Source organism: Hippichthys cyanospilos, chromosome 22 (genome assembly GCF_059441005.1).
Source record: "Hippichthys cyanospilos isolate Australia breed blue-spotted pipefish chromosome 22, RoL_Hcya_1.0, whole genome shotgun sequence".
NCBI classification, from domain to species: domain Eukaryota; kingdom Metazoa; phylum Chordata; class Actinopteri; order Syngnathiformes; family Syngnathidae; genus Hippichthys; species Hippichthys cyanospilos.
In genome coordinates this window covers 6,148,986-6,173,476 of record NC_142390.1, presented here as the reverse complement: position 1 = coordinate 6,173,476, position 24,491 = coordinate 6,148,986, and the positions used below count along the sequence as shown (strand labels likewise).

Genomic DNA, 24,491 nt, shown 5'->3' with positions numbered 1-24,491 from the left:
TCATTGCTTACATTGAGGGCATTAACGTCTCCTGTGGTTCTTCACAAATTTTGCACATACTGCGACCGGATTTTGACCCGCAACTACACACAAATCTGCTCTGAATCTGTAAAGTTTCAGGACCGCCGCTGAGCGACTCGAAATTTCAGCTGCCTCCAAAGATCTTCTAGTGGATTTAAGTCTGGAGACTGGTTAGGCCACTCCTGAACCTTGATCTGCTTCTTCCATGTTAGAACATCAAGCCATGAATCGTCCGACCACAGTTTGATAACCACTTACTTTCCTGAAAAAATGTTTCACAATAAAACACACAAAAAAAGGAAAATACTCCAAGAAATGATCATATAGAGGATTTATTTACACTTTGTATTTACAGTTTGCTAAAATTTCTGTACATTTCAGTTACTTCGCAAAAGCGGGCGCTCTTCCGTTCTGTCGGCTTCCTCAAAAGTTTGTTTCTTTTTTCTTATTGTTCCTTTGCTGATGCTTTGGGGGACGCGTCGCTTTCGCCTTGCGGGAGATCCTTCAAAGATGGCCGATGAAGATACGGTCGATAAAAATATTGCGAGGAGCAAAAAAATAAATATGCTCAAATTATAACTGGCTTGGATTTTTTTGGATTTCTGGAATCTCTTTCGGCTGTGTGTAGAAAAACATAAACGGGCGCTTCTATAAGCCCCGCCCCCATCCTTTTCCTACAACGGTAGGAAAACAAAGCCTTGTGGAACACTTGTTTCTATTTACTCGAGATGGCGCTCCTGCATTTTTTTTTTTTTACCATGAAGAAGACCAAAATAAACATATGATGCTTCATGAAGCCTCATTCCACATTTTTCCATGCGGCGCGGACGTTCGATTGGACAAAAGATGCAAAGGGGGCGGGGCAAAACACATCTCCAATTCTTAAAGGAGAAAACCAAACAAAAACTTTTGTCCAGGCACAAACTCATGATGTAAACATAAAACGCGGAAGAACGAGGCCCGCTTTGTTCGCGTACGAAACGTTTGGCCCCGTCTGCTGTTGCCCCGCCCCCCTCTGATGCGAAGCTCTGTCGGTAGAGTCGGTCGAATCCGCGAGAGGCGGCCATCATCTCTTGTAGTGGTTGGGGGCGTCGGCGAAGGCGAATTTGAGGCGGTAGGCCTCGGCCAGCAGCACGCTTACTTCTTCGTTGCCCCAGTGCATGGTGGGAAGGTTTTGCAGAAGAATCATCAGACCCTTTGGGGAGAAAGACAACAATTGTGGATCATTTATTGATTCTTCTGATTGGATAAAGACATGAAAAATTTTTTGTTGGCCTTTTCATGTATGTGTTTTGATTGGAGATTTTTTTTTCTCTTACACAGCTTTTTTATATTTATTTTATTCAATGTTTTTTCAAACTATTTTATCCTTACTGTTTATCATCTTTTGTTTTTTTTAGGTGTTTTACTATGTTTGCTTTTTAGTTTTTTTTTTTTGCCAATTTAACATTGTCTTTTTTCTGTTGTTAAGTATATTAAATATATATTTTTGACCTTGTTTTTTAATTTTTTTTAATATGCTTTTTCTTTTATAATAATTATTCTGTTGTTAAATATTTTTGAGCTTGTTTTTTTAAGTATTTATTATACTTAGTATACTCAAATTTTTTCCATCTGTGAATTTATTTCACAACATTTTTGGTTTTGTTTTATTCAATTTAAGGTAGTTTGTCATTGATTTTCTTTTTTTAATCTACCTATTTAACATTTCTGGATATTGTTTGATTTCTTTATATGAAACGGTACTATTTTTTGAATTTAATATACTTTTTTTTGTTCTTGCTTCTTGTTATTTTCATTATTTTTATTTTATTCGACTGCATTTTTTTTTTTTTTACCCTTTTTTTTCATTAATGGTCTGTGTCTTTTCTGTATTCGTTGCATTTAATTGCAAGTCGTGTTTCCCAGCTCCGGAAATACTTTCAAAACACACTTGTTACACGTTTTTTCGCGCGGGACTTTTTATTATGTATTACCCTCAAACATCAAACATTTGTATCATGAAGGCGACAATAAATGTCAACAGCTCATGCCCAATATGAAACTGTCTAAAACATAAAAAATCAGTACTCATAAAAGCCATTATCACTGCAAAAAAAAAAAAACAACAACAAAAAAACAACAAAAAAACAATGAATGTTGTCGGTAAAAAGATTGGGTGCACACATATGATGATGATAATAATAATAATAGAAAAATTGCCTCATTATTTTGGACTGACTTCTAATGGGCTTCTTATCCCATACTTACAACCTTTTTTGTTTAATCCCACAAAAATGGTGGAACCGCTATCTCCCCACAGGCCTTAATTAAGTCATTTTTCATGCAAATACAAAACACTCGCAGAATATCACCCATTATTTGCTATTTACTTCTCTCCTTTTGCAAAAGGAACCACTAATTCCACCTTTTCTTTTTTTTTTGAGGTTTTTTGGTACAAAAAAAAAAAACAATGGAAACTAACTCTTTTTTTTAAAACAACAGCAGCAGCTTTTTCAAGGCACAATGTTGCAAAAATCGCAGGAAAATCAATGTCTTCAATCCGATTAAAATGCATCTCAATCATTTAATTTGAATGCTAAATCTCGCACGCCCAACTGCAATCATATAGAAAGGAATCGTGGCATTTTGAAGAAAAAACATGTTTTCATCATCTGCTGAAAATTTCAGCTCCCTAGTGTTTTTTTCCCGTTGATTCTTTGATGATAACATAAAAAAAGCAAAGTAATTTCCATAATCTGTGACATAATGCCACAAGGGCCAAAACGCTAACGATAAGACAACAGTTTGTCTTCACTTTCAAGCCGCTAACCATCGCCATGACAATCGGGCTCTATCGCCTTTCACGGCGCTCTGTGAAAGCATTGCGCGATATAACCCAAATCACAAGTCGGAATTAATTTTTCCATTTCTCTTCATGCCTGAGGAGGCGCTTTATATTAACGCCGTGTTCATACGCTCTTCCGTTATTGTTTTTCCCTTGCTCGTTGCTCGTGTTTTAATGAGTGTCCGAGAACACCTGAAATGAATTTCCCGCCAAAAGCATTTATATTCTGAGAGACACCTTTAAAAAAAAAAAAAGCCAAGTTTTACCCTGCTAATTAAGTCGCCGTCATGTTTTGACAACCGCAATTCAATGAGTATAGTGGGGTCAGTTTCTGGGCGGAAACCGCTTTAAACAAACACCAAAACAACCTCCCCCCATCTAAATACATAAAAATTAAGATTAATAAATATATATGACCTAACCCTCTTTAAACCAACTGGTTTACCGTGTAGCTGACCAAAATAGACAAGCATGTAAAAACTAATATTAAGTTGCTACAAAAAAAAAAAAAATATATATATATATATATATATATATATATATATATATATTTTTTTTTTTTTTTTTCGTAGACAAGCATGTAAAAACTAATATTAAGTTGCTACAAAATATATATATATATATAATATTAATATAATAATATAAATATATATATATATAAATATATATATATATATATATATGTATATAAATATATATATATATAAATTATATTTTTTTTTTTTCTTTTTTTTCGTAGACAAGCATGTAAAAACTAATATTAAGTTGCTACAATATATATATATATATATATATATATATATATATATATATATTTGGGCTGCAATTGCTGCAAGTGATGAAGAGTAAACAGCAAATAGAGCCTTATAGGAAGCCAATACATACTGTCCTGCTCCAGGAAGCGCTCGGGCAAAGCGTACAATTTAAAGCTTAAACGCAGCAGGGGGCTTATACCATTTCTAATGTCTCTCAGATCCACTTTCTTCTATTAAAACCGCCATTAACAACGCTTGAGTTGCCCTCAGTTTAATGCGCGCCGCAGGACGCCGGCGGCCCAAAACACTCTCTTTCTACTCTTAATTGTAAATGTATGTAGTATTTGCCGCTGTACTTCACCCCGGCGAGAACCGCCATTTGCATGTCTCCGCCGCTCCGTTCTTTTTTTTCGCCCCGTCTATGGGCGAGTGTTGAAAGTAGCGAGCGGATCGCGACTCGCCACGGAATACAGATTAGCGAAAGGCCCTGCTGAAAAACGATCAGGCGCTCTTTCTCTCAGTCTCCCAAATGCTCCCGGTGAAGACACTTCAGAGTCTGTGAAAAATGGGAAGGCGGATAGAAGGTCACACCCTCAAAGTCAAGGTCCAACTTTTCTTTAAAACAAGCAGTTTATACATATATATATATATATATATATATATATATATATATATATATATATATATATATATATATATATATATTAGGCATGGTAAGATATCAGAATCTCTCTTATGAAGTTTGACAGCATTAGTTCCAATAACAAGTTCCAATTTCCCATGCACAAAAATGTTTTTTTTTTTCTAATCAATAACGGTACAATATGATTTGTCATTTCCTGTCGAAGAGGGTTCCATTTCCTGACCCTCACTTTTGCTCGATAGAGTGATGGCGTACTACCTCGAGCGATATCCGTCAAAGTCGCGTGTTAGCCGAGGAAATTCGCCGCGGCGGCTAACTTACGATGATACCGAAGACGACAAACCCGGAAGTGGACGTGACTGGCTGCGTCGGCCAAAAAGCATTTGCCCTTCGAGGCGGACGACGGGTGAAGGAACTTACCGGTTTTGTCGCATTTGAACGGTTTTAAATAACGGCGACTTTCAAAAATAACAATATATTCCCAAATGGATGCACGCTTGATATCATCAAGAAGTATGTTAGTAAATCTTCAAGCTCCAATAGGAGGGACGTCGCATATGGCGTCCTGAAACTAATTGTGTAATGATTATAAAAATGTGTTGTCAGTGGTCCTACCTAATAATCTTCATAGAACGCTTCCTTAATGGCTTGAATATTCCCTAAACAAAACAAAAAGGCGTGTGTTGATTACATGCGCGTGTGGCTTCCTGCTGCGATTTAAGAATGGATACTCCCGCGGTACCGACACATTGATCCGCCGCCACTGTACACAGCGTGTTATAAAAAAAAGCCAATTAGCTCGCCGTCCCCTTCTCTTGGCGAGTCTTAAAGTACTTAATGGCTATTGATACTCAGAAGGGACAACGCATTGTCAATAAAGGATGCTCTTACTTGAAGGGAAGACGCTATTACCGTTGCTTTTCAGTTTTTATGTTACTACCCCAATCTCGCCTCACTAACGCGCCGCAAAATAAAGACTTTTGCGGTCGAGCTTTCCCGCTGAGTTCAGTTATCGCGCCTAAGGTGATTATTTATCGTCATTGCACATTTTTAAAATTGTCCGTGACTATTATTTAGCTATGATCGTTCGTTAGCAACTCGACACTTCTTTGTGTTTTTGACACTGCTGCGTTTATCGTACATTTAAATAATGTAAACAAGTACTTCGATATCGCGCTTATTTTGGCTGAACAGATTAAACCGTGTCGGCTAGGGCTATCTAACTGTATATAAATCGAGTTTCGTGGGCTAATAAAAAATTCTGAGAATATTTTATGTTGGGAAGCTGAAATTTACACAAAGATGGGCACATTATACTAGCGGTAGGGACATAACTTTTTCCCCCAATGTTATTTGTTCAACTTCTAAATTTTTCTAAAAAGACAAATAAAATTTTAAAGCCCCATCGCCTTGTACGGATGCCTCAAAATTATAATCAACATTTTGTGACAAAATGCTCCAAACCCTTTTCATTTTATCATATTTAGTGTAGCAGTTGATTACGAATGCAGTTCTTTTGTTTGCCTTGAGATGGTGATGGAGTAGAGTGCAGAGACAGGTCTTTTGTTTTTTTCTCACTGATCTAGGCATCATTTACAAATCCGCAGGTATCATTTTGAGCATGTAAATTTACTTTACTTTAGTTTGGGGTCATGCAAAGTGCTTTCTGTGGTATGTTACATATGTGTTTTTATGTAATCGTAATGTTAGCCCTAGCGAATGTTTTATTTTAAAAATCGGTGCGTAAAATACTGCGTCAAATACCGTTCTTGTTCGAGCGGGCGCTGGTGTCTCGCGTCTCGTTATATGGCAGTGATGTCGCCTTTCGTATCCTGAAGTTTCTTTCGTAACCGCTGACAATGTTTTTCCCGGAGGTTTCCTAACCTGATTTTTTGTAACTTCGGGCGCTCCTGAGTAGTGCTACCGCCGTATACGTAAAAATACGTCTCGGGGGTTGAAACGTCCCTCTGCCGGGGCGCCTTGATCCGAAGCCGAGTCGAAACAAACAATCGAATCGAAGGCGGTGTTCCGAGTGAAGCGAAGCTTGAAGCCTTTCAAGGTGAACGCCGTAGCCGTCGCTCCGGCGGCCGGGAATTAATAGCGGCGCCGTGACAGACGTGTTGTGAAAAAACACATTCCAAAGACACGCCGCGAGAAGCGCGCCGTTTTCTCTGACACGCATCAGTCCGCCCCTGACCTCCTTGCTCGGCATCTGCGCCGAGACGCTCCGGGTAGCCGGCGCCGGTAATGGTGTTTTGTGGCATCCCGAGGTGTAATGGGCACGGGCGCGACTCTGTCGGGGCCATTAGCTTTCTGTAGCTCGTATAATTACACTAAATGGGCCCTCTGGCAAACGGCGCCGGCGAATAGGAGAGTCGGCCGTGCGGACGCGAGAATGGCTGGGCCGAGTCGTGAAAAGGCAGGTGGAGAAAAGCCCGACCGGTTGTGGCGGTCCAATGGCTAATGAGGCCATTCTTTGCTCATTTGGAAGAAAGAGCTTGTCCTTTAATCGTCTGTTTGTTAAGCACCGAAAAATGGCGTTTCCTCAAAGGAGTTGCCGGGATCTACCGCATGTTACAGGGAAGTGCGAAAATCCCGATTTGAATATAGTTGACTACATTCCGTCTATACATGTGGCCGTCTTACAGATTTTCCTGCCTGTTGCCACGGTGCCTTTTGCCCCCGTGAGCTTCCGTAGTTTTCCGCCTTTCTTACCTTTCCCTCACATGGCGGCGACCACTAGGCTACCGCAGAGATTTGAAGAGAAAGTGACGACAAACCGCCTCAAAAGGCACGAAAATCTAAACAAATTAAATAGATTAAATCGATCATACGACAAATCCTAATGATTTAAATACAAAATGTTACACTCGCTAATAAATACCAAAAGGAACTACCCGTCACCTACGAAAATGCTAACGAGCTAAATGCACACAAGGCGGCTGAAGATAACAACTAACGCAGTCGCAAGTTCACCCTAACCCGATTTTGGCCATATTATCATAAATGACAACATTTTTAGAAAAAGAGACAAAACGACGCCTGTCTGCTCGACTGAAGCTAAACCTGAAGCTTCTTTGCTACAAAATGAATGTAATACCAACAGTGGCCAAAGGTGGTGCCAAAAAACAACTACCAAGCCAACTGAAGCACAAACGAATGAAATGTTAAGTAAGAAACTAAATCAGTTCCAAAAAAATGCTTATTTAGAGCTTGGACCCAGGGTTGGGGATCTCTGGGCTAGCGTAACATTGCTACTGCTAAAAAAAGCTAACCGTTTCCTCCCAGGGTTGGGGATCTCTGGGCTAGCGTAACATTGCTACTGCTAAAAAAAGCTAACCGTTTCCTCCCACAGACGTGAAACAAGTGACATTGCGACTTTGGCCTTTGGGCTTTCTGCGCAAAAGGGACATAAAGTAAAAGCAAAACTTGTTTTACATTTTCGTTGTCTTTAACCTAAAAAAACAAATACAATTTTTCTGAAACAATAAATACTTGCATATTTATCTCGCAGCCCTAAATGAGTTCTATCGCAACACAAAAGGAGCGAAAGCATCGAGAGGTCCCCGTGAAAGAAAGAAACAAACGTCACCCGACGAATCCTGAGAAGCAGGCAAATTAAAACCTGTTCTTTGGATCCCGTCGGCATCATCTTCACGCACGCGTGCACGCGCGCACACAAAAATCACATGAAGGAGCAGTTGCCAGGCAACAAGTCCCTGAATCCTGGACACGTCCTTAACATGACGCCTTAACCTAACGTGAAACTACCTATGAGGGCGCCGAAAAAAGAACTTACGAAAATATAATAAATAACAATTATAAATCTGCTCTACGTAGCTCAAACCGTCCCTTAAAAGGCCGTTAAAAGTCTTTTAAGCGATGGCGAGCTAGCTCCACGTCCCCTTAGCCGCCCGTCGATGTTGCCGCGTGTTCTTTACGTGTGCGACGAGTGGAAATAAAATGCTACAATATGTGCGGCATTATTTATGGGCGTGTAAAGGTTTTCCCTGTGTCTTGAGTGCGTTGCCTTCAGTGACGAGAGGATGGAAAAAAGGTATGACGAGAACATGCGCTAGCGGCCAGGCTTCCCATGTCGGCGGTTGGCGGGAGCGCGCTCGCCCGTGGGGAACGCCGGAGGGCGGATCGCTCGGGGAGTAACCGCCTCCGCCCGCTTGCTTTTCATTTAGCGGATTACGGGGTCCCACCCAACGCGGCGGAGGAGGTTTACTCGGTGTATGGTGCCAGATAACCGCTGGCGAATTAGCATTCAAAAATTATTTTCTTCCCGTCGGTTAATTAAAACCATTAAAGTGAATCGATCGTTGGCTCTTAAAAAGTCAAGCGCCTTTTTCATCGAAAACAATTAGGCCTTCATATTCCATGTTCCTTTTTCACATCGTCGTAGACTTGCGACGAAATCATTCGCTAACTCGACGGGTATACGCGTATAATTAGATTCTTCAAAGGAATCGACAGCTTGCGCATTTTCTCAGTCAGATTTACGATGTGGATAACGCTTTATTGACCTCGACTCAGTTTTAAATGTCTACGGGCCGGGTAATTTTTTCGTTGGTCACTTTTGAAATCAGAGGTCGGTAAAACCGTTTAAAAGACAGATCGGGAACAAAAAAAAGGCAACTTGTAAGTTCTGTATTTTAGTCAGAAACTTGCAGTCCACTCGGAATTTCCCGGGCCACGTAAGGCCCCCGGGCCTTGGCTTTGACGCCCGCGACCTCGTTTTCCGCGAAAATACTTTCCAAATGCGCCGTGTCTTTTTCACAAAAGGGCAAAATTACTCGTAGCAAACGAGAGTGGCAAAACGCAACAAACGAAGAGCCAAAGTGACAGAAGTGGGCTGGGCGAGTTGATAAGAATTTGCTCGCCGGGCCCTTAAGAACCTGCCAGGCCCACGTGTGAACTCTCAAACCGGATCAGGGGCAGAAATCTCGGGGAATTAAAGCCCGAAAGCCGGGAAGAGAGGGAACGTTAACTTTCGGGCTCCCCCGCTGACATTAATCTTTGCCCAAAATACTTAAAAGGAGTCGTTCTTGTTGGGCGGATCAATTTGTGGGGAGAGTTTCCTGCGCATTGGTGCGGTATCACTCGCCTCCGTTGAGCATACATGACGACGTGAACGAATGAGCGGGGACGATACTTTTATGAAATTTGCTTGAATGTGTTTGGTGAAAAAGGCCACTTTTTTTTTTCTTATTTTTTAACATAAAAGGGATGAAAAATAAAGACAATCTTTTCAGTTTCCTCCAGATTGTATATCTTACGAGTGCCGGAAAAAAAAAAAAAAAAACAAGTACGCATGTTTGCGTTGAGAGGGGGCGTTATTTAAAAGCCTTAGCTGACTCAAAGTTCAATACGAAATGGAAACTAATGGACCGAGGTCGAGACCGGGCGCTAAAGCGGACACGGATAGGTCGGCCGCCGCGCGGTGTCGCCAAACTCCCGCCGTCGTCCGTAGGTGTATAATCGGCTCGTCTAACGGAAAGTCGGAAAGTACTTTGAAAAAAGTCCGTTTCAAGAGTAGACGGGGTCACCTTCTGTTTCCTCTTAACCTCTACCTCAGCTAGCGCGGCTTCTCTGGAAGTAGCTATTTATGACATAAAGTTTGTTTCTTAAGTAAGTACTTTCTAGTATGTGTACGTGTACCTCAAAGTATCGCGGTGCTTTGTGCCTCTGTTTCGTCAGATAGTTTTAGCTATCGTTTGTTTAAGGGTTTCTGTCAACACAAACAGGGTGCGAACAACGTTTCATTTCGATAACATTTCTACGGCACCTGTTGCCATGATTTAACAATGGATTAAACGTTTATCATATATGAGGAGCGATCGAGTGATGGCGTGATAGACGTAAAAAAACATAATGATCACTTTTCAACACGCCGTGCTGTCTCAGACCCAAATTTATGACGACGGGAGGAGAGTGATCCCTCGCTACTTCGCGCTCCCCTATCTAGCGCGTCACCGATTTTTTCCTTTTAATAGTGAAAAAAAATTAATAATAAGCTATATGGCAAGGAGACGCGCCGTGAAAACAGCCGAGTTAACTGTAAACGCAGATGCCGCGGGCAGGTATTTACTTCAATCTTAAATGATTCTACCTCGCACGTTAGCCGTACTGTTATTCCTTCCTGTTTCCGTGTCTTGGCTGTCCCTCGTCGGGATTAGTGTGAGCCGCTGTTGCCCTACGAGCGGGCGCTCGGATGCCTGCCTGGAGTGAAGCCGGTAGCTGACCAAACATGATTAAAAAGCAGAGTTTACACTTGAAATTCCAATTTATTGCAAAAGGCACGACGAACCCAAAGCTTTCTTTCCTCTTTGCCGGTCTAATCGAGCCGCTTCCTCCACTCGATCTGTCACTGCTACAAGACGCAGGTACCGATGAGGTGTGGATTTCAACTTCTGAGCAGGCGTGGGTTACTGCTGGTCCGTTATTTGGACTTCTGTGTTTGTTTCAAATTTTTTTTGTATGTTGAAACCCTACTCTGAACTAATAATCCGCCTTCTCATTTTCTACCCTCTCGTTCACGCCCTGATCCTGGACACAGCGTGCGACTCTTATTTTTCCTCTCGCGTCTATAAAGATGGATACTTTGCCCTTGGTGCGCCGCTTGGTAGTCAGTGTGGGATGCGGGCTCGCTCGCCATGACTGTGCGCCGCGCATAAGGTGTGTAGGTGCTCGGATGTGTCGGCGGACTTTATGCTGAATTAATCATGATGAAATAAAGCGAAGCGTCTTAACGCATTCTAATACGCTGGGCGATATAAACTTAACCGAGTCGGATGTATATTATAAATTTTTCATCGGTCCTATTGTTACTGAAGCTGCTCGTCGAGTCAACATTTTTACTTTTATCTCGCCGAGACATAAATGGACACAAAAGTGTCTCCGTAGGGATGGGGTACGCTGGTCAAATCCCGTGATATTTTGGGAATAAATGCTACGTTTTCAGCATTTAGCCACATATACATTCAGACTCCATTGGCAGCTCCCCACCTTGATGCATTTAAAATATTTTACTTAGTACTGCATACATTGGGTGAAAAACAATACGGTCAAAAATGGAACATATTTTGCCAATTTATGACATTTGGATAATTTGGTAAAAAAAAAAAAAATTAAATAAAAATCAGAACTTATTGCGTTATTAAATTTGAAACATTTTGAATGTATTGCATTCCCTAATAAAACTTTGTTTAACACACATTTGTCTACCCATAGTCCCCGGATTGTTTATTTTACACTAAAAAGAAATCACTATTTTTGGATAACGTTGCAAAAAAAAAAAAAAATTAATCTCTCATTGGAATCGGCCAACTTTTCAGGCTAAATTTCCCGTAGCGCTTTTGGAACGTTGGGCTATAATATAAAGGGGTTCGCAGCCGGCGGGCGGGCGTGTGCGAACCGATCCCGTACTGCGCCGGTGCGGTTAAAGAGTCGTGTTTCCCGGTGAGCGGGCCAGCAAAGTCACCTTCTGGCAGCTGTCTAGCGCCATCCGCTAATGCACTCGCGACTTCTGAACCTTACAGTTAATGACCGTGGAGGTTAAATGGGGAGGGATGTGGACCATGAACGACTCCGCGGCTACAGCTGGGTAGATTTCTCGCGTGCTATTGAGTTCCGTGCTACGAGCGCGAGCAGACAAATGTACCGTATTTCTCAGGGTACGAGTAGAGTTTTTTTTCCCTCATTTTCAACCCCTGGACGAGGGGGGGCTTATAACCGCATAACTCAAAACAGACCGTTTTTTTTCCCCACGTATTTGTGTTTGAATAACATTTGTTTGAATGCTAAACGAGGTATGTCATTTACGAGGCTTAAAATTATTGTACGGCGGTACCTCTACTTACTCCCGTTAAGAAAAATTCCGGTTATATACCTCTAAATCGATATGTGTCTGTTTGCACGGAACATCATCAAAATTCTCTTTTGTCAAGCCCCGCTTAATTGCCTCTTTGAGGTTGACAACATGGCTCATTATTTGACGGACTTTGAAGTATTATGAAAAGTAAAAGACGGCTCGGCTTGTCTCACAGAGGTCGTCGGTTAGGTAAAATAATGAAGCTTGGGAGAACATCCGAAGTAAATTGATGAGCAAATAATTTCCAAAGACCTGCATTTCATACAAATTGGACGGTTTCCAAAAACGAAAAACCGCGGAGGAGTGAGGGGGATCTTTCAACGAATGACGAGGAAGAGGATAAGGATGTCCGGAGGTCAAATGGGATGAGATCTATTTGGCGTGTCTGATAGTGCTAAAGACTTTTAGGCCTTTTCCACAAATTTATATTCAGCGGTGTCAAAAAATAAAGCATTCAAACTTCTGATCGTATTATTGATGAGGCATTTGCGTCCTCGCGTCCCTCGGTCTCGTAGCCCCCATGCATCCGACATAAAAATGCCTCTAAAAGTAGTGTAATTTCACATTTTACCACATGTTCACGTTTTTGTGAAATTCACCCAATTTCATGAAAAAAATTCAAAGAAATTTTTTTTTTTTTTTTACCTGAAAGTCTCGCTCCTCCAGAATCTCTTTCCTCCACCTGACCAGGAAAGCTGCGCAAACGTAGAGATGGAAATGGGAGAAACCCTCCGGTTCGGCCTAGAAAAACAACAAGATGAACAAGGTGAAAACATTGAACCCTTGGACCGCATCCGGCGAGTAAATAACGCCGTTTTCGCCGCAAACGCTTCCTTCCATTGAATTTTGACTGATATAACCATTACGATGGCGAAAAGCGCCGGATCGTTCCTGCCGTCTTCCGCAATTATGCGTGCGCTGAACGACCGAGTGACACGATTCCTCCATTCTTTGCGCGCCTTCTTATTTCAACCCCTCGTTACGTTCGGCGGCCCGCTTTCCCTTCTTTATATACGCGGCGGGGAATTAGAGTAGCGGGGAGACAAAGGATGAGATGTTCTTGTTCTAATTCATTTTCTTCCAGAGTCCTATCACATGGAGGATAATTACCCGGGTCTTTGAATGCCAGTCACTTATAAGCGCGTGGCCCCTTTAAAGACGGCCCCCGATATTCAAAGTGTCAATGGGTTGATGTGTTGAACTAATTCCGCCGCGCTTGTCAGGCCTTCTTATTATTTTCAAATCCGAGGATTTCTAATGCGATGTTATGCTAATTTCGCTCAGGAAAAAAAAAAAAAAAAAAAATGCGTCTCGAGAGGATGTTTGAGAGCGGCCGGCCGTGACGTGAAGCCACTCGGATTGGTCTGACCTGTCGAGCCGACGTCCAAACAACGGGAGCGAGCAAACGCAAACGCGGATGAGCGAGTATAAGAGTGACAAGCCGGACGCCAAAGATTTGTCCTTTTAATTTCCTTTTCTTCTCCCCGGTGTGGGTTTTGAGTTCACGGATGAGGGCGCCGGTAAAGTTTTACGGACAATAAAAACTGAAATCCGCTCTTATCGAGCTCCCCGCGTAAACATCTTCAAGCTTTGTGGCCTTTTTGGCGACGGGCCGCTTTCTCGGCCGTCCGTGTCTAATCCGAAGAATGTCTTTTCAAGAGGATGGTCCGAAAACATTATTTGGACCGCATCCTTTTGCCTGCGCAACCGACGCCTTTTCCAACACCAAAGTTGGACCTTTTGAGATTTGAAAATCGAGTAGTAACATCGCAATACTCCGATGATTCCCGATAATACGTAAACGTCAATGCGACAGCCTTATCAAACTTTCAAGTTTTTATCCGGTCGCGTCCCGATTAGCTTGACAAGTTCGATTTTTGGTAGCTGTTGCGTATGGCGCATTCAAATGTTTCATACTCGTATTAGAAAAATCATAATAATAAATAAACTTCAGGTCTTTGAGATTAACTCGCGTTAAAAATACACGACGAAATTAGACATTTGCTCCTCAAATTAAGTCAGTGATTCACAAAAAAATCAATACCGCAGCTCCCTATAAGACACGTCACGAAACATCCGGTGATCGGCGCAAAGCTTTGTTTGCGGTAAATTTAAAGAGTGACTAGTGGCATGAGTATTTTAAGAAAATGAACCGGGCTTCCCTCCAACAACTCTTGCCAAATAGCGTATTGTCCAAAATACATGCGAAGGCCCGACCGTCCCGACAGATTAATGTTGACAGTAATAAATGTTAGCCGCATTTGTATCATCCATCACTCTTTGTCTCGTTCCGCATCAATTTCTCTCCCCGACGCGGGATCCCTCCCTACTGTCCTATCGTTCCGCCGCCGCTTCGTTTCAATGACGTTCTTGCCGTTACGGACTACAAAATGAAGTTTGCCAAGCTCGCCAAGGTGACTCCGTTGCTACGCCTCGTAGCCGGCGGCCGTATTGGCGGAGACGTCTGGATGATCAAAGCGGCGGGGAAGCGGGTGAGGGGGGAAAGGTTCAAGTAAGGTAAACAAAGCTTCCGGCTGCCGCGTCGGCTCTCGCGGGAGATTCCGCGCGGCGTGACGCGGCGCTTCCTTGATATTCCCGGACGAGGTGATGGCGCCGCCCAACTGATGTAAAATGATCAAGCGCCGATGCAATAATTACGCGGGAAGAACGGGGAGATGTCAAAAACGCTGACGCTTAAGTGACGCTCCGAAAGCGAGGAAATTCCGCTGGCGGGAATGGAACGTCACCGACACATTGAAATAAACAACTGTCGTAAATCGGAATTTTGCACAGGTCATTTGCTTCAAGTCATAAATCGCTGAGCTCAATTGCGATCGACAAACAGTTCAAATGATGAGTTTAGTGGTACCCGATTAAATTTGGAGGAGGAACACTAAATAGTATCAACAAATTTTCCTAGACGCTGTATGTAAATTGTTTATTTATGGTGAGTATACAAAATAATAATATGACTAACGCTAAAAGTATTCAGATTTCAACCGACGACCAATTTTAACCTGATCCCAAATTCCTTAAAAGCCTTGCGTCAAAGGAACACAGTCTTAAAATAACCTTCACAAATTATTATTGGTTACTCAGTTATAAAAAAAAAAATACTACAGATCAATGCATGCAATATAAAAATAAAGACCCATTTTAATTAACGCTTCTAATTTCAGTACCTCTGAAAGTTGACCTTGAAAGTCAAACGTCATAATTTCACCTTAATGGAACACTCTAAGACTTTTTCATTTAAAAGGAATAAATAAAATGATTATAATTCTAAAAACTTGCAAACAAATGTTTCAAATATAATCATTGCTCTAGTTATCTTTAAATTACATTACATGGGGCGAGGCGGCCATGTTTGTTATAGCTTCGAACAATGGTAAATGCAGCACCTGCAGCACCTCCTGCAAGCCGTAATGAAAAACACTCTAAATCTTACGCACTATCAATTGAATTAAATCAGAAATTCTGAATTTATGTCACTTAAACCATGAAAATATGTCAAATAAATTTACAGCAGTCGGTACATCAGGTATAACCGCGCTAACCCAATTAACCAAGACTTTTCTTTCATTATTCGGGTGAATATGACACAGTAAAAATCGCTTCACCGCGCGACGTTGACATATCGATGCGCACGTGTAGTGGTCACTCTGCAAGATAAAGTTCAAGTACGGACAGGCAGGATGCACGATTCAGAAGCTGAACGTGTCACAGTATCTCTTTAACAGCCATGCTAATGCTGCCACACCGTGTTACTTGCTAATTTCATGCTCTACGCAACAGGGATAATTTGGTCCCTGTCTGTCCGCCCGCCTGCTGGGGGAGGAAAAGTGAATGTGCGCCCCCCCTCCACTACCTAATTCCTGCGTGTTTTAATGTCACTTCCATCCCTTCTCTTAGTGGGATCAATAGTGACATATGCAAGGCAAAAAAAAAAAAGAGCTGAAGAATAAACTACAACTCGTACAAAGGGAGTCGGTAATTAGGAAAATGCCATACGTCGGTGGGAATATGAAAAAAATTGAGAGGAAGCGCGAAAGGCTGGCTCGTGTTGAAGTTGAACAGATGGCCACGCCGCGGAAAGAAGACCGCGGCGGAGACATTACAACACTCAGGTTAAAGCCTCCCTTGGAAGGCGCGCAGACGCTCCGAGGCAAAAGGGCGAGGGCTTCTATTTATCAGGGGCATTTTGGATTGACCCAAAAAACAGGCTGGCGTCCAACGGCGTCGCTTTGCATTTTGCTCATTCTAGCATACGACCAAAGCAGAAATAGGTGATTAAAAAAACTAAACCGAAATAAATCAATCAAACACCGCAGTAGCTTGCCAAAAAATTCCATTCATTCCGATAGTCACGGGGAATGACTGATTTTGATGTTATCATTGGTGCTAAATATAAAAACTAGTAATGCTAGCAGTTTGCCACAAGCTAACGTGTTCAAAAATGTCGTCTTAGTGCTAACACCAATTGTAGCGTTTGCCACAAGCTAACATGGCCAAATATGAAACATCGGTGCTAATAACAATTGAAGCAATGGCATTATTAACAATTGGAGCTGTTTTGCACAAGCTAACGTGATCAAATGTGTAGCATTGACACTATTAACGACTGCATCCAGGTGCAAGCTACAGTGGTTAAATACAGTGTGTGGCATTGGCACTAATAAACCACAAGGTGGTCAAATATGTAGCGCTGCTGATTAGAACAATTGACAATTGTAGCATTGGCATTAATAACAACTGGAGCTGTTTGGCGCAAGCTAACGTGGTCAAATACAGTGTGTGTCATTGGCGCTCCTAACAATTGTAGCGTTAATAACAACCGCAGCTGTTTTGGGGAAGCTAACGTGCTCAAATACAGTGTGTGGCATTGGCGCTCTTAACAATTGTAGCGTTGATAACAACCGCAGTTGTTTTGCGCAAGCTAACGTAGTCAAATACAGTGTGACATTGGGGCTCGTAAACCACGAGTCGCTGTTAGGCACAAGCTGACGTGGTCAAATATGTAGCTCTGCTAATTAGAAAAAAATTAGCATTGGCATTAATAACAACCGCAGCTGTTTTGCGCAAGCTAACGTAGTCAAATTCAGTGTGTGACATTGGCGCTCATAAACCACGAGTCACTGTTAGGCACAAGCTAACGTGGTCAAATAAGTAGCGCTGCTGATTAGAACAATTGTAGCATTGGCATTATTAACAACTGGAGCTGTTTGGCGCAAGCTAACGTGGTCAAATACAGTGTGTGACATTGGCGCTAACAACAAGCGTGGCTAGCTCTTCTCTAGGCCTGCTTTCTGAATCTGTAAAGTATTTGCAAAGATTGCCCGGCCCCGGATTGCTGCGCTACCGGCGCGTGAGAGTCAAACAGACGGGAGCGGTTCATAGCTGCTGTAGCGCTGAAAATTTCATAAGTGGAAATGGCCTAATTCCCCAACCGGAGTCGGACAGCAGGTGACATCGCTTGGCAAAAAAACAGGTGTACTGTGTGTGTTTGTGTGTGTAATGGGGCTGCCGTCCAAACAGCATTGTACTATCAAATATTTAGAGGCTGGATTACAAGTACGAGATGTACAGTAGCTCGATTGTCATTTGCTTCGTTTTGCGGCTTTCGGGGGGCGATGTTATGCTTTTTTTTGGGGGTGGGGGCTGTTGGCGCAGCTAGAGGTCTCGTGGTCTTGCCTTTAAGTGCTTCTGAACACTCCGCAATTACTGTACTGTACATTTCTCTTCTTTCACGTTGATTATATTGGTCACTCACAGGTGATGGATATATAGTGAATAACCGCGTGTTTCCAGGGTAACCAAGCAGACGTGTGCATTAGCCTCGAGACCTTGATCGCGAGCGCTTTCTTGGTGGCCGCGAGCTTTGAAATACTTCTTCAAACTATACTTAAGCTTCAACATATCTATACAAAATATTAATAATCAAGCTCCACGCGGGTCATCGACCCGTGTGCCGTCAAGGCTATTTCGCGAATGTAAAATTAAACGTTATTGTAGCTATTGTAGAGTTTGATAAATTGTCACGTCTCCGCCTTACTGTCCTGTTTTTTCTGTTGTCTGTGAGCTTCATTATGAGGGGGCGGAGCCACCGGTCGCACGCCTGACTTCCATTTGTCATCGAGGGCTTTTTAAGAGATGCCGGATTAGTCCGCGCCACCGACCGTGTCTTTCTGTGCCGTATTTCCTTCCGAGTTTTGGACTTTTTTGTGTTTTTTTACAGCCCGAGTGTTTTTCGGGTATCTTTGTGCTGTCGTCCTCCTGTTTGGCTCCGTTCCCGTCTCCCGAGTCAGATCGCATTACCTATGCCTCTTTTTGTTATACTTTACCCTAGGTAGGATTGTTATTGAACTTAGAATTTTAATGTTTTTCGGTGCGGGCGATTTTGTTAACCCCTTCGGTGCCTTTTAAAATACTAAAGTTGTGTGTCGATGACAAGATTTCTCGTCAAATACTTTTATTACGAAAGGGTAGCTGACACCCTTGAATAGTGCTTGAGCACTGCAGTGACGGACTGTGACCACCAGATGGCAGTTTTGCCTACGTTGGAGAAGAAAGCCCTTCATATATGCGAAATACAATATTTGAAATAAGTTAATGCGATATGAAAAACAAAGTAAACAATACTAAAGTTGTGTGTCGATGACAAGATTTCTCGTCAAATACTTTTATTACGAAAGGGTAGCTGACACCCTTGAATAGTGCTTGAGCACTGCAGTGACGGACTGTGACCACCGGATGGCAGTTTTGCTTACGTTGGAGAAGAAAGCCCTTCATGTATGCGAAATACAATATTTGAAATAAGTTAATGCGATATGAAAAACAAAGTAAAGAAAAAATAGCTTTCCCAAATTTTCAAATACATGATATTAAACACATTTTACGGCGGGTGTATTATACGCAAGTAGAGAGACCAAAAATGTGTTTTTAAAGGCGGTTTTGGCATTTTTCACGAGAAAATGGAGCTCGGTGCCACTATTTTGTTTGGAATTGACCTTTTTGTGTTACAAATAGAGCTTTTCATTTTTTTTGGCCATCGGTCAATGAATACGCAATTAAATTCCTTCTTGACTCACTAATACATCGCGTTTGCCCTCGTCACCTCTGCGCCGAGCTGAAAATCTTCAGTAAATTTTCAGCCGAGCTCACGCAAACAGAGGGCGATAAATCAATGACAAATAACAGCCGTGAATGAAACTCTATCCGCGGCTATTCAATAAATAAAGAAACGATTGAAATGTGACAAAGGGCAACAGGAAACAAAGAGAGGCGAGTTCGGGAACGTAATTAGGAGCTTGCCCTCTGTCGACATCAAAGGTGTTTACGATACGTGGGGGTGCGATTACCTGGTAGGTGTCCCACAGTCGAACGGTGCAACGTAGCGGCAGTTCCCGCATCAAGAGGTTGTTCATCCAGCGAAAGGCAAACTGCAAGTATTCCACTTCGTAATGCTGCATGTGATGATGCACCGACTCTGCGGGATGAACGACAAACATCATGACGATAAGGCATTTCGGATCAAAGGAAAAGCGTTGAAAGAAGACACCGGGAAGCTGAAATTTCACCCAGATTCACCTCAAAGCCCAACACGGCACAAAACCTTACGCGCTGTGAGAATGATGTGAAAGAAAACGACCCAAAAATGGTCAAAATATTACACCGGGGTTAAAAACGGTACGCGCAGTTTTCACTTCCGACTTAAAGAGGAATAAATACACGTAGCGCTAATTTAGGCCCGTTTACAAGTTCATTTCACTTCCGAATACAGTCATTTAGGTAACATTGGTTCAATCGCGGACCGAATCGGTTTTAGGTACTTGCCGCCAATTTCGATTATTAAGCGCTGCAACTAACGATTACTTTGATGAGGAAAACCGCTGATTAATCGGTCCTGACTCAATTCATCTATTTGAGACCAAACAGTTGGAGAAAGTGCCTCAAAATGCAAAGAATTTGCAAGCTACATCTTATTGAACAAATATTATCAACCCAAATAGCCACCCTTTAAAAAGCCAGTTTGTACAATTCCAGTCCCATTTATAGAGCGAGTGAAAAAGTGCAAAGCGTTTTTTTTTTTTTTAACTCAGGCAGATCTGCCCGCATTCCTCTGAGATACAATGACGAATCAAATGAATACGCGCAAAGACTTTGCAAATTTGTTTCCTTTCTCCGTTGCTGATAAATGTTTCTTATGTAACGGAAGATTAAAAATACCGCTTTTATTCAGTGGCTGATATATTCCATAGCAATCGAATTGGTGACATACACGCGCAACGTGTGCCTCATAATAGAGCTGTAATTACAGAGCTGTCAGAGAATCCGCGAGAAAAGGCAGTTCGAAAGGAACTATGGCATCGTTTTGACTGACAAGCGTGCGCGGATATGCGGCGCCGGGTTCGATACCGTTATGAAGTCCGGAACATTATATAATATCCATTTTCAGTCACCCGCATGTTTAATAAACTAGAGTTCCTACTGCCGGCTCGTCACAGCGAGGAACACGCAAGATGGCCGCCCCGTTAAAGGCCGGCGGTGACGGAGCTCGGCCGGCTGCCAAACAGCTTCTGGGCAAAGTTAAATCACGCTAATGAACTCGCTCCGTCTAGTATTAGGGACATGAGTGTACGCTGGGAGGATGTGCAGGTAGTCAGATTGTCGTTTGTCATGAAGAATTAGCACAGTCGGCGAGGAGCTAAAATTAACACGCGCGCCTGAAAACTTGTGGCTTTTTAGCTCCGGTCTGCAGTCCAGCGGGTCGCCGCGGGCCGAGCGAGGCGGGGAACGCCGCCGCTCGTGGACGCTGATTGACTGATGCGTCTTGTCTCCTTTCCTAGCGCGGGGCTAAAGTTGAGGCCGCCGGCTCGAGTCTGGCGAGGCGCGGGGCATTTCCCGGGAAATGTGCTGATGAGAATGTTTGGCCTCGACTCTCCTTGGAACCGCGACTGTGCGCTCCTTCCTCACGTCTGACCTTCAGTTGCTTCTTTCACTGACATTTATTTTATTCAACTGACTGACTGGCTTTCCTTTGGCCTCGGTCACTCTGACGCGGTGTTCCGCAGGGCTCGATTTTAGGTCCCCTTCTTTTTTCCCTTTATTTGCTTTCTTTGAGTTATACCTCCATAATATGATATTGTGTTCCACTGCTATGCGGAGCATTATATTGAAGATGGTCCGAAGAAAACCAAGGCCTGGATTTCACGGAATAGCTTGAATTCCAATGAAAAGAATACAAAGGTTGGGTAGGGTTTGGTCCTATTTCTTTAACACTCTTCTCTCTTTTTGCTACGTATACATTACTTCGTATGCAGGGGCGGTTGCAGTAAAATGCTCTAGGAATAAAGTTGATTAACGTTAAATCTTTGACGTCAATAGTCGTTAAAGGCAGTGAGTAACCCGATTACTCCCGGAACAGTTAATCGACAAACTTTTGATTCATCTTTTTGACAGGATTTGTCAGCTTTATTGATAGGAAACATTCTGACATTTCTTTATCGCTTTTTGACTTTCACTTTAGACCTATTCACTCGGACAACTAAATTATATATAAAAAAAGTATTACTGCTTTTTCTGCAGCGTCAGTTTCAACAACTATCACTTTTTTAATCAAAGGGATGGAAATTAAAACATGCTTTTTAATCGTCAAATTCATCAATCAACTCAATCGGTGCCCAAAAAAATTGACGGGCAGACTAATCGAGTGTCCGCGCTTTGAAATGTCAACGCGCGCAAAATGCGCACTCAACTTCCGGCACATAAACGCTACGCTCGCAAACGCGCATCTACTTTGAAACAACGGTATAGGTTTGTTGACGTTGCTCGTTTATCTTCCCAAATACTATCGCAAGCCAACTACCCGCCATTTAACACGATACAGGCAGGCGCGCGGCGCACGCGGTCGGTGCGCCTGCATTTGCATAACTAAATTCACCTTTGGGCAATTTGCATGTTAATGAACTCGTGCTAATGCACTTGCTCGCGACAAATACACAGACGAAAAGATAAGAGAGAGATAAAGAGATCAGAGAGGCGTTTTACGCACGCCGACAAGGTAGCTTGTCTTCGGAGGAGGTAGGATGCCTGCGACGGCGTCGAACAAGGCAAACGGGAGTTTGCGCCGGTCGTTACACGTGGAATCATAACGAGGGGGCGGGCGGTGAACAAAAAAAAGCCGTCGTTATTAACCGAGAGGAATGAACCCGAGGAATTAAACTTACTTTTGTCCGTGCCGACAAAATGACGGTATGAACTTGCGTTTGTGACTCGTGGCCTTCTCACAAACGGTGTGGAATTGTTTTCAAAACTAACGATCTCAACCCTGCGGTTTCAACAGCCATTAAACATGGACGCTAATCCCCAGTTAATCAGTCAAACAGAAATTGTTTGTTCTTTTTAAGAATGTCTTTACACGGGCATGCGGGCACGGGCGTGGGTGGCGTCCCTTTAATTTGCAATTTAGTGCAAATGTCATTTATTAACACAGAGGGTAGAGACAGAAATCAGCAACATGCTGCCGGCCATTTTTAGGTATTTTGACATTTTCAAGAGCCGCGGGATAGTGCGTTGTATCTCCTATCCGAAACGGGGGGTTGATGCCATCTACTGGCTATTGTGCATCAGAGCAAAGCGCGCAAAATAAACCATACTTTAGCAAATAATATATGAAAACGAATGCCTTGGTACGCTTTTATGTCTAGTTGTTCCCGCCGTAACGGCTTTACTCATTTTTTAATGAAAACCGATGCTTCCGACTCTCGATACAAACAACATTATGCCGATTGTCCAACATTGACATACGGCGCCCATGGCCTGTGTTTAATGGTGGCTCGGGCACCATTATGGCGGCATCTAAAATAAATTAGCAGCTACTTAGAAGCTAGCTTGATTGCTCCATTTAGACTGGCGTGATAGACACGGCACATTGACACTTTACGGTTACCGTTCCTACTGATCACTTTTAAACAAACTACGCTGATCTTACATTTTACAGTCTTGTTATTTTTCCCCCAATTTCGCGATTGCCGTTGAATTCATATACAGTGGTATATGAATCCCTACGACTTACGAAAAATTCAGCTTACGAAACAAATCGGCGGAAAAATAGCGTCTCTAGTCACGAGGGAAAATTCAAGATACGAAAGGCGACATTGGTGGCGCATACAATATTATGAGACATGAGACACCGGCGCTATCTCCAACATGACTGTAACGTAATATATTATCACAACCTGTGATGTCTACCGAATTCGTTACAGTTTGTGATGCTTTTTTTAATAATTTATGAATATGCCGGCTTGTCCGCAAACGAGACAATAGTTTTTTGCGTTGATTCGCCGCCGCCTTCCGCTTTTCATCCTTACTCGTTTCATCCACACCTCCCAGCGTCAATTTACACCGTAGAACTAAAAATCATAAAATTGACATTTGATGCGGCCAATGTTGTTCGTATTCACATGAAACTGTCCGGTCTGTCGTGAGCGTTGTTAACGCGTCCCAAGCATTCAGCAATGACATCACGCAGGAAGCGCTTTGCATGAAACTCATCGTATTATTACGAGGGCTGTCGTGTCTGTTGTGAGTGTTGTTAACGCCGCCCAAGCACTTCAGCAATGACATCATGCAGGAAGCGCTTTGCATGAAACTTACGCTTACCATTTCTGGGCCTTGGAATGGATCAGGCAATTTACATGTAAAAAAGCGTCTCTACTTACGAAAGATTCCAAAACGACTTCCGTATAATTTCGTAAAAGTACCGCTGTATCTTTCCCGCCTAGTATTTGAATAAGCTAAACTGGCCTTCTGTCCATTTCAATTGCCTGATAGGTGCCGCGAAATCCATTTGGAAAAGATGACAAGCCGTCGAGACGGCCCCCAAAAAGCAGAGGCCGCGTCGACGGCGAAGCGAAAAGCGATCGTGTAACGCTAGATAAATGCTCTCGGTGATCTCATTAGGTGCGGTAATGTCAAACCGGCGAGGTAGAAAATGTCCGTGCCCCGACTGTGATGACGGGGCACTTATGGAGTAAGACGCAGCCCGACGTGCCAAGTCATATTTTTCCTAGCCGTTCGCTGGCGCTGTGCGGCGAAGCTTCTAAGTGTCGCGAGGACATTGTTCCGCTTTGTCTTCATTTATTTCTTTTTAAACCCGCATTCACGGTCCAAAGGCAAACAATCTGTTTTCATTAGCGCCGGCACACGTTTTCAAATCCCCTCGTATGGAAAAAGCGTGACCTGGACACGCGCGCGCATACTCTCGGGGGTGTCGAGTTGAGTTGAGTCCTCTGCTCGCCCTTACTGACAAATCGGGGGACGGCGGTGCGGGACATTGCAAGGTTATCCAATAGCGTAACCGTTATACGG

The 24,491-nt window shown here is 42.8% G+C and overlaps 1 protein-coding gene across 3 annotated transcripts in view; it reads right to left on the bottom strand.

The window, feature by feature from the left end:
* Positions 1 to 337: 337 nt before the first annotated feature.
* The window catches only part of tbc1d22a (TBC1 domain family, member 22a), an 84,880-nt gene continuing 60,726 nt past the window's right edge, over positions 338 to 24,491 (bottom strand). For all 3 annotated transcript variants that reach the window (XM_088406428.1, XM_088406427.1, XM_088406426.1), the window contains 3 exons: positions 19,481 to 19,608; positions 12,768 to 12,863; positions 338 to 1,216 (listed from right to left, as the gene is read on the bottom strand). In XM_088406428.1, the coding sequence (XP_088262554.1) occupies positions 1,088 to 1,216; positions 12,768 to 12,863; positions 19,481 to 19,608 (353 nt within the window). In that variant the 3' untranslated portion in view covers positions 338 to 1,087. The remainder of the gene's footprint in view (positions 1,217 to 12,767; positions 12,864 to 19,480; positions 19,609 to 24,491) is intronic.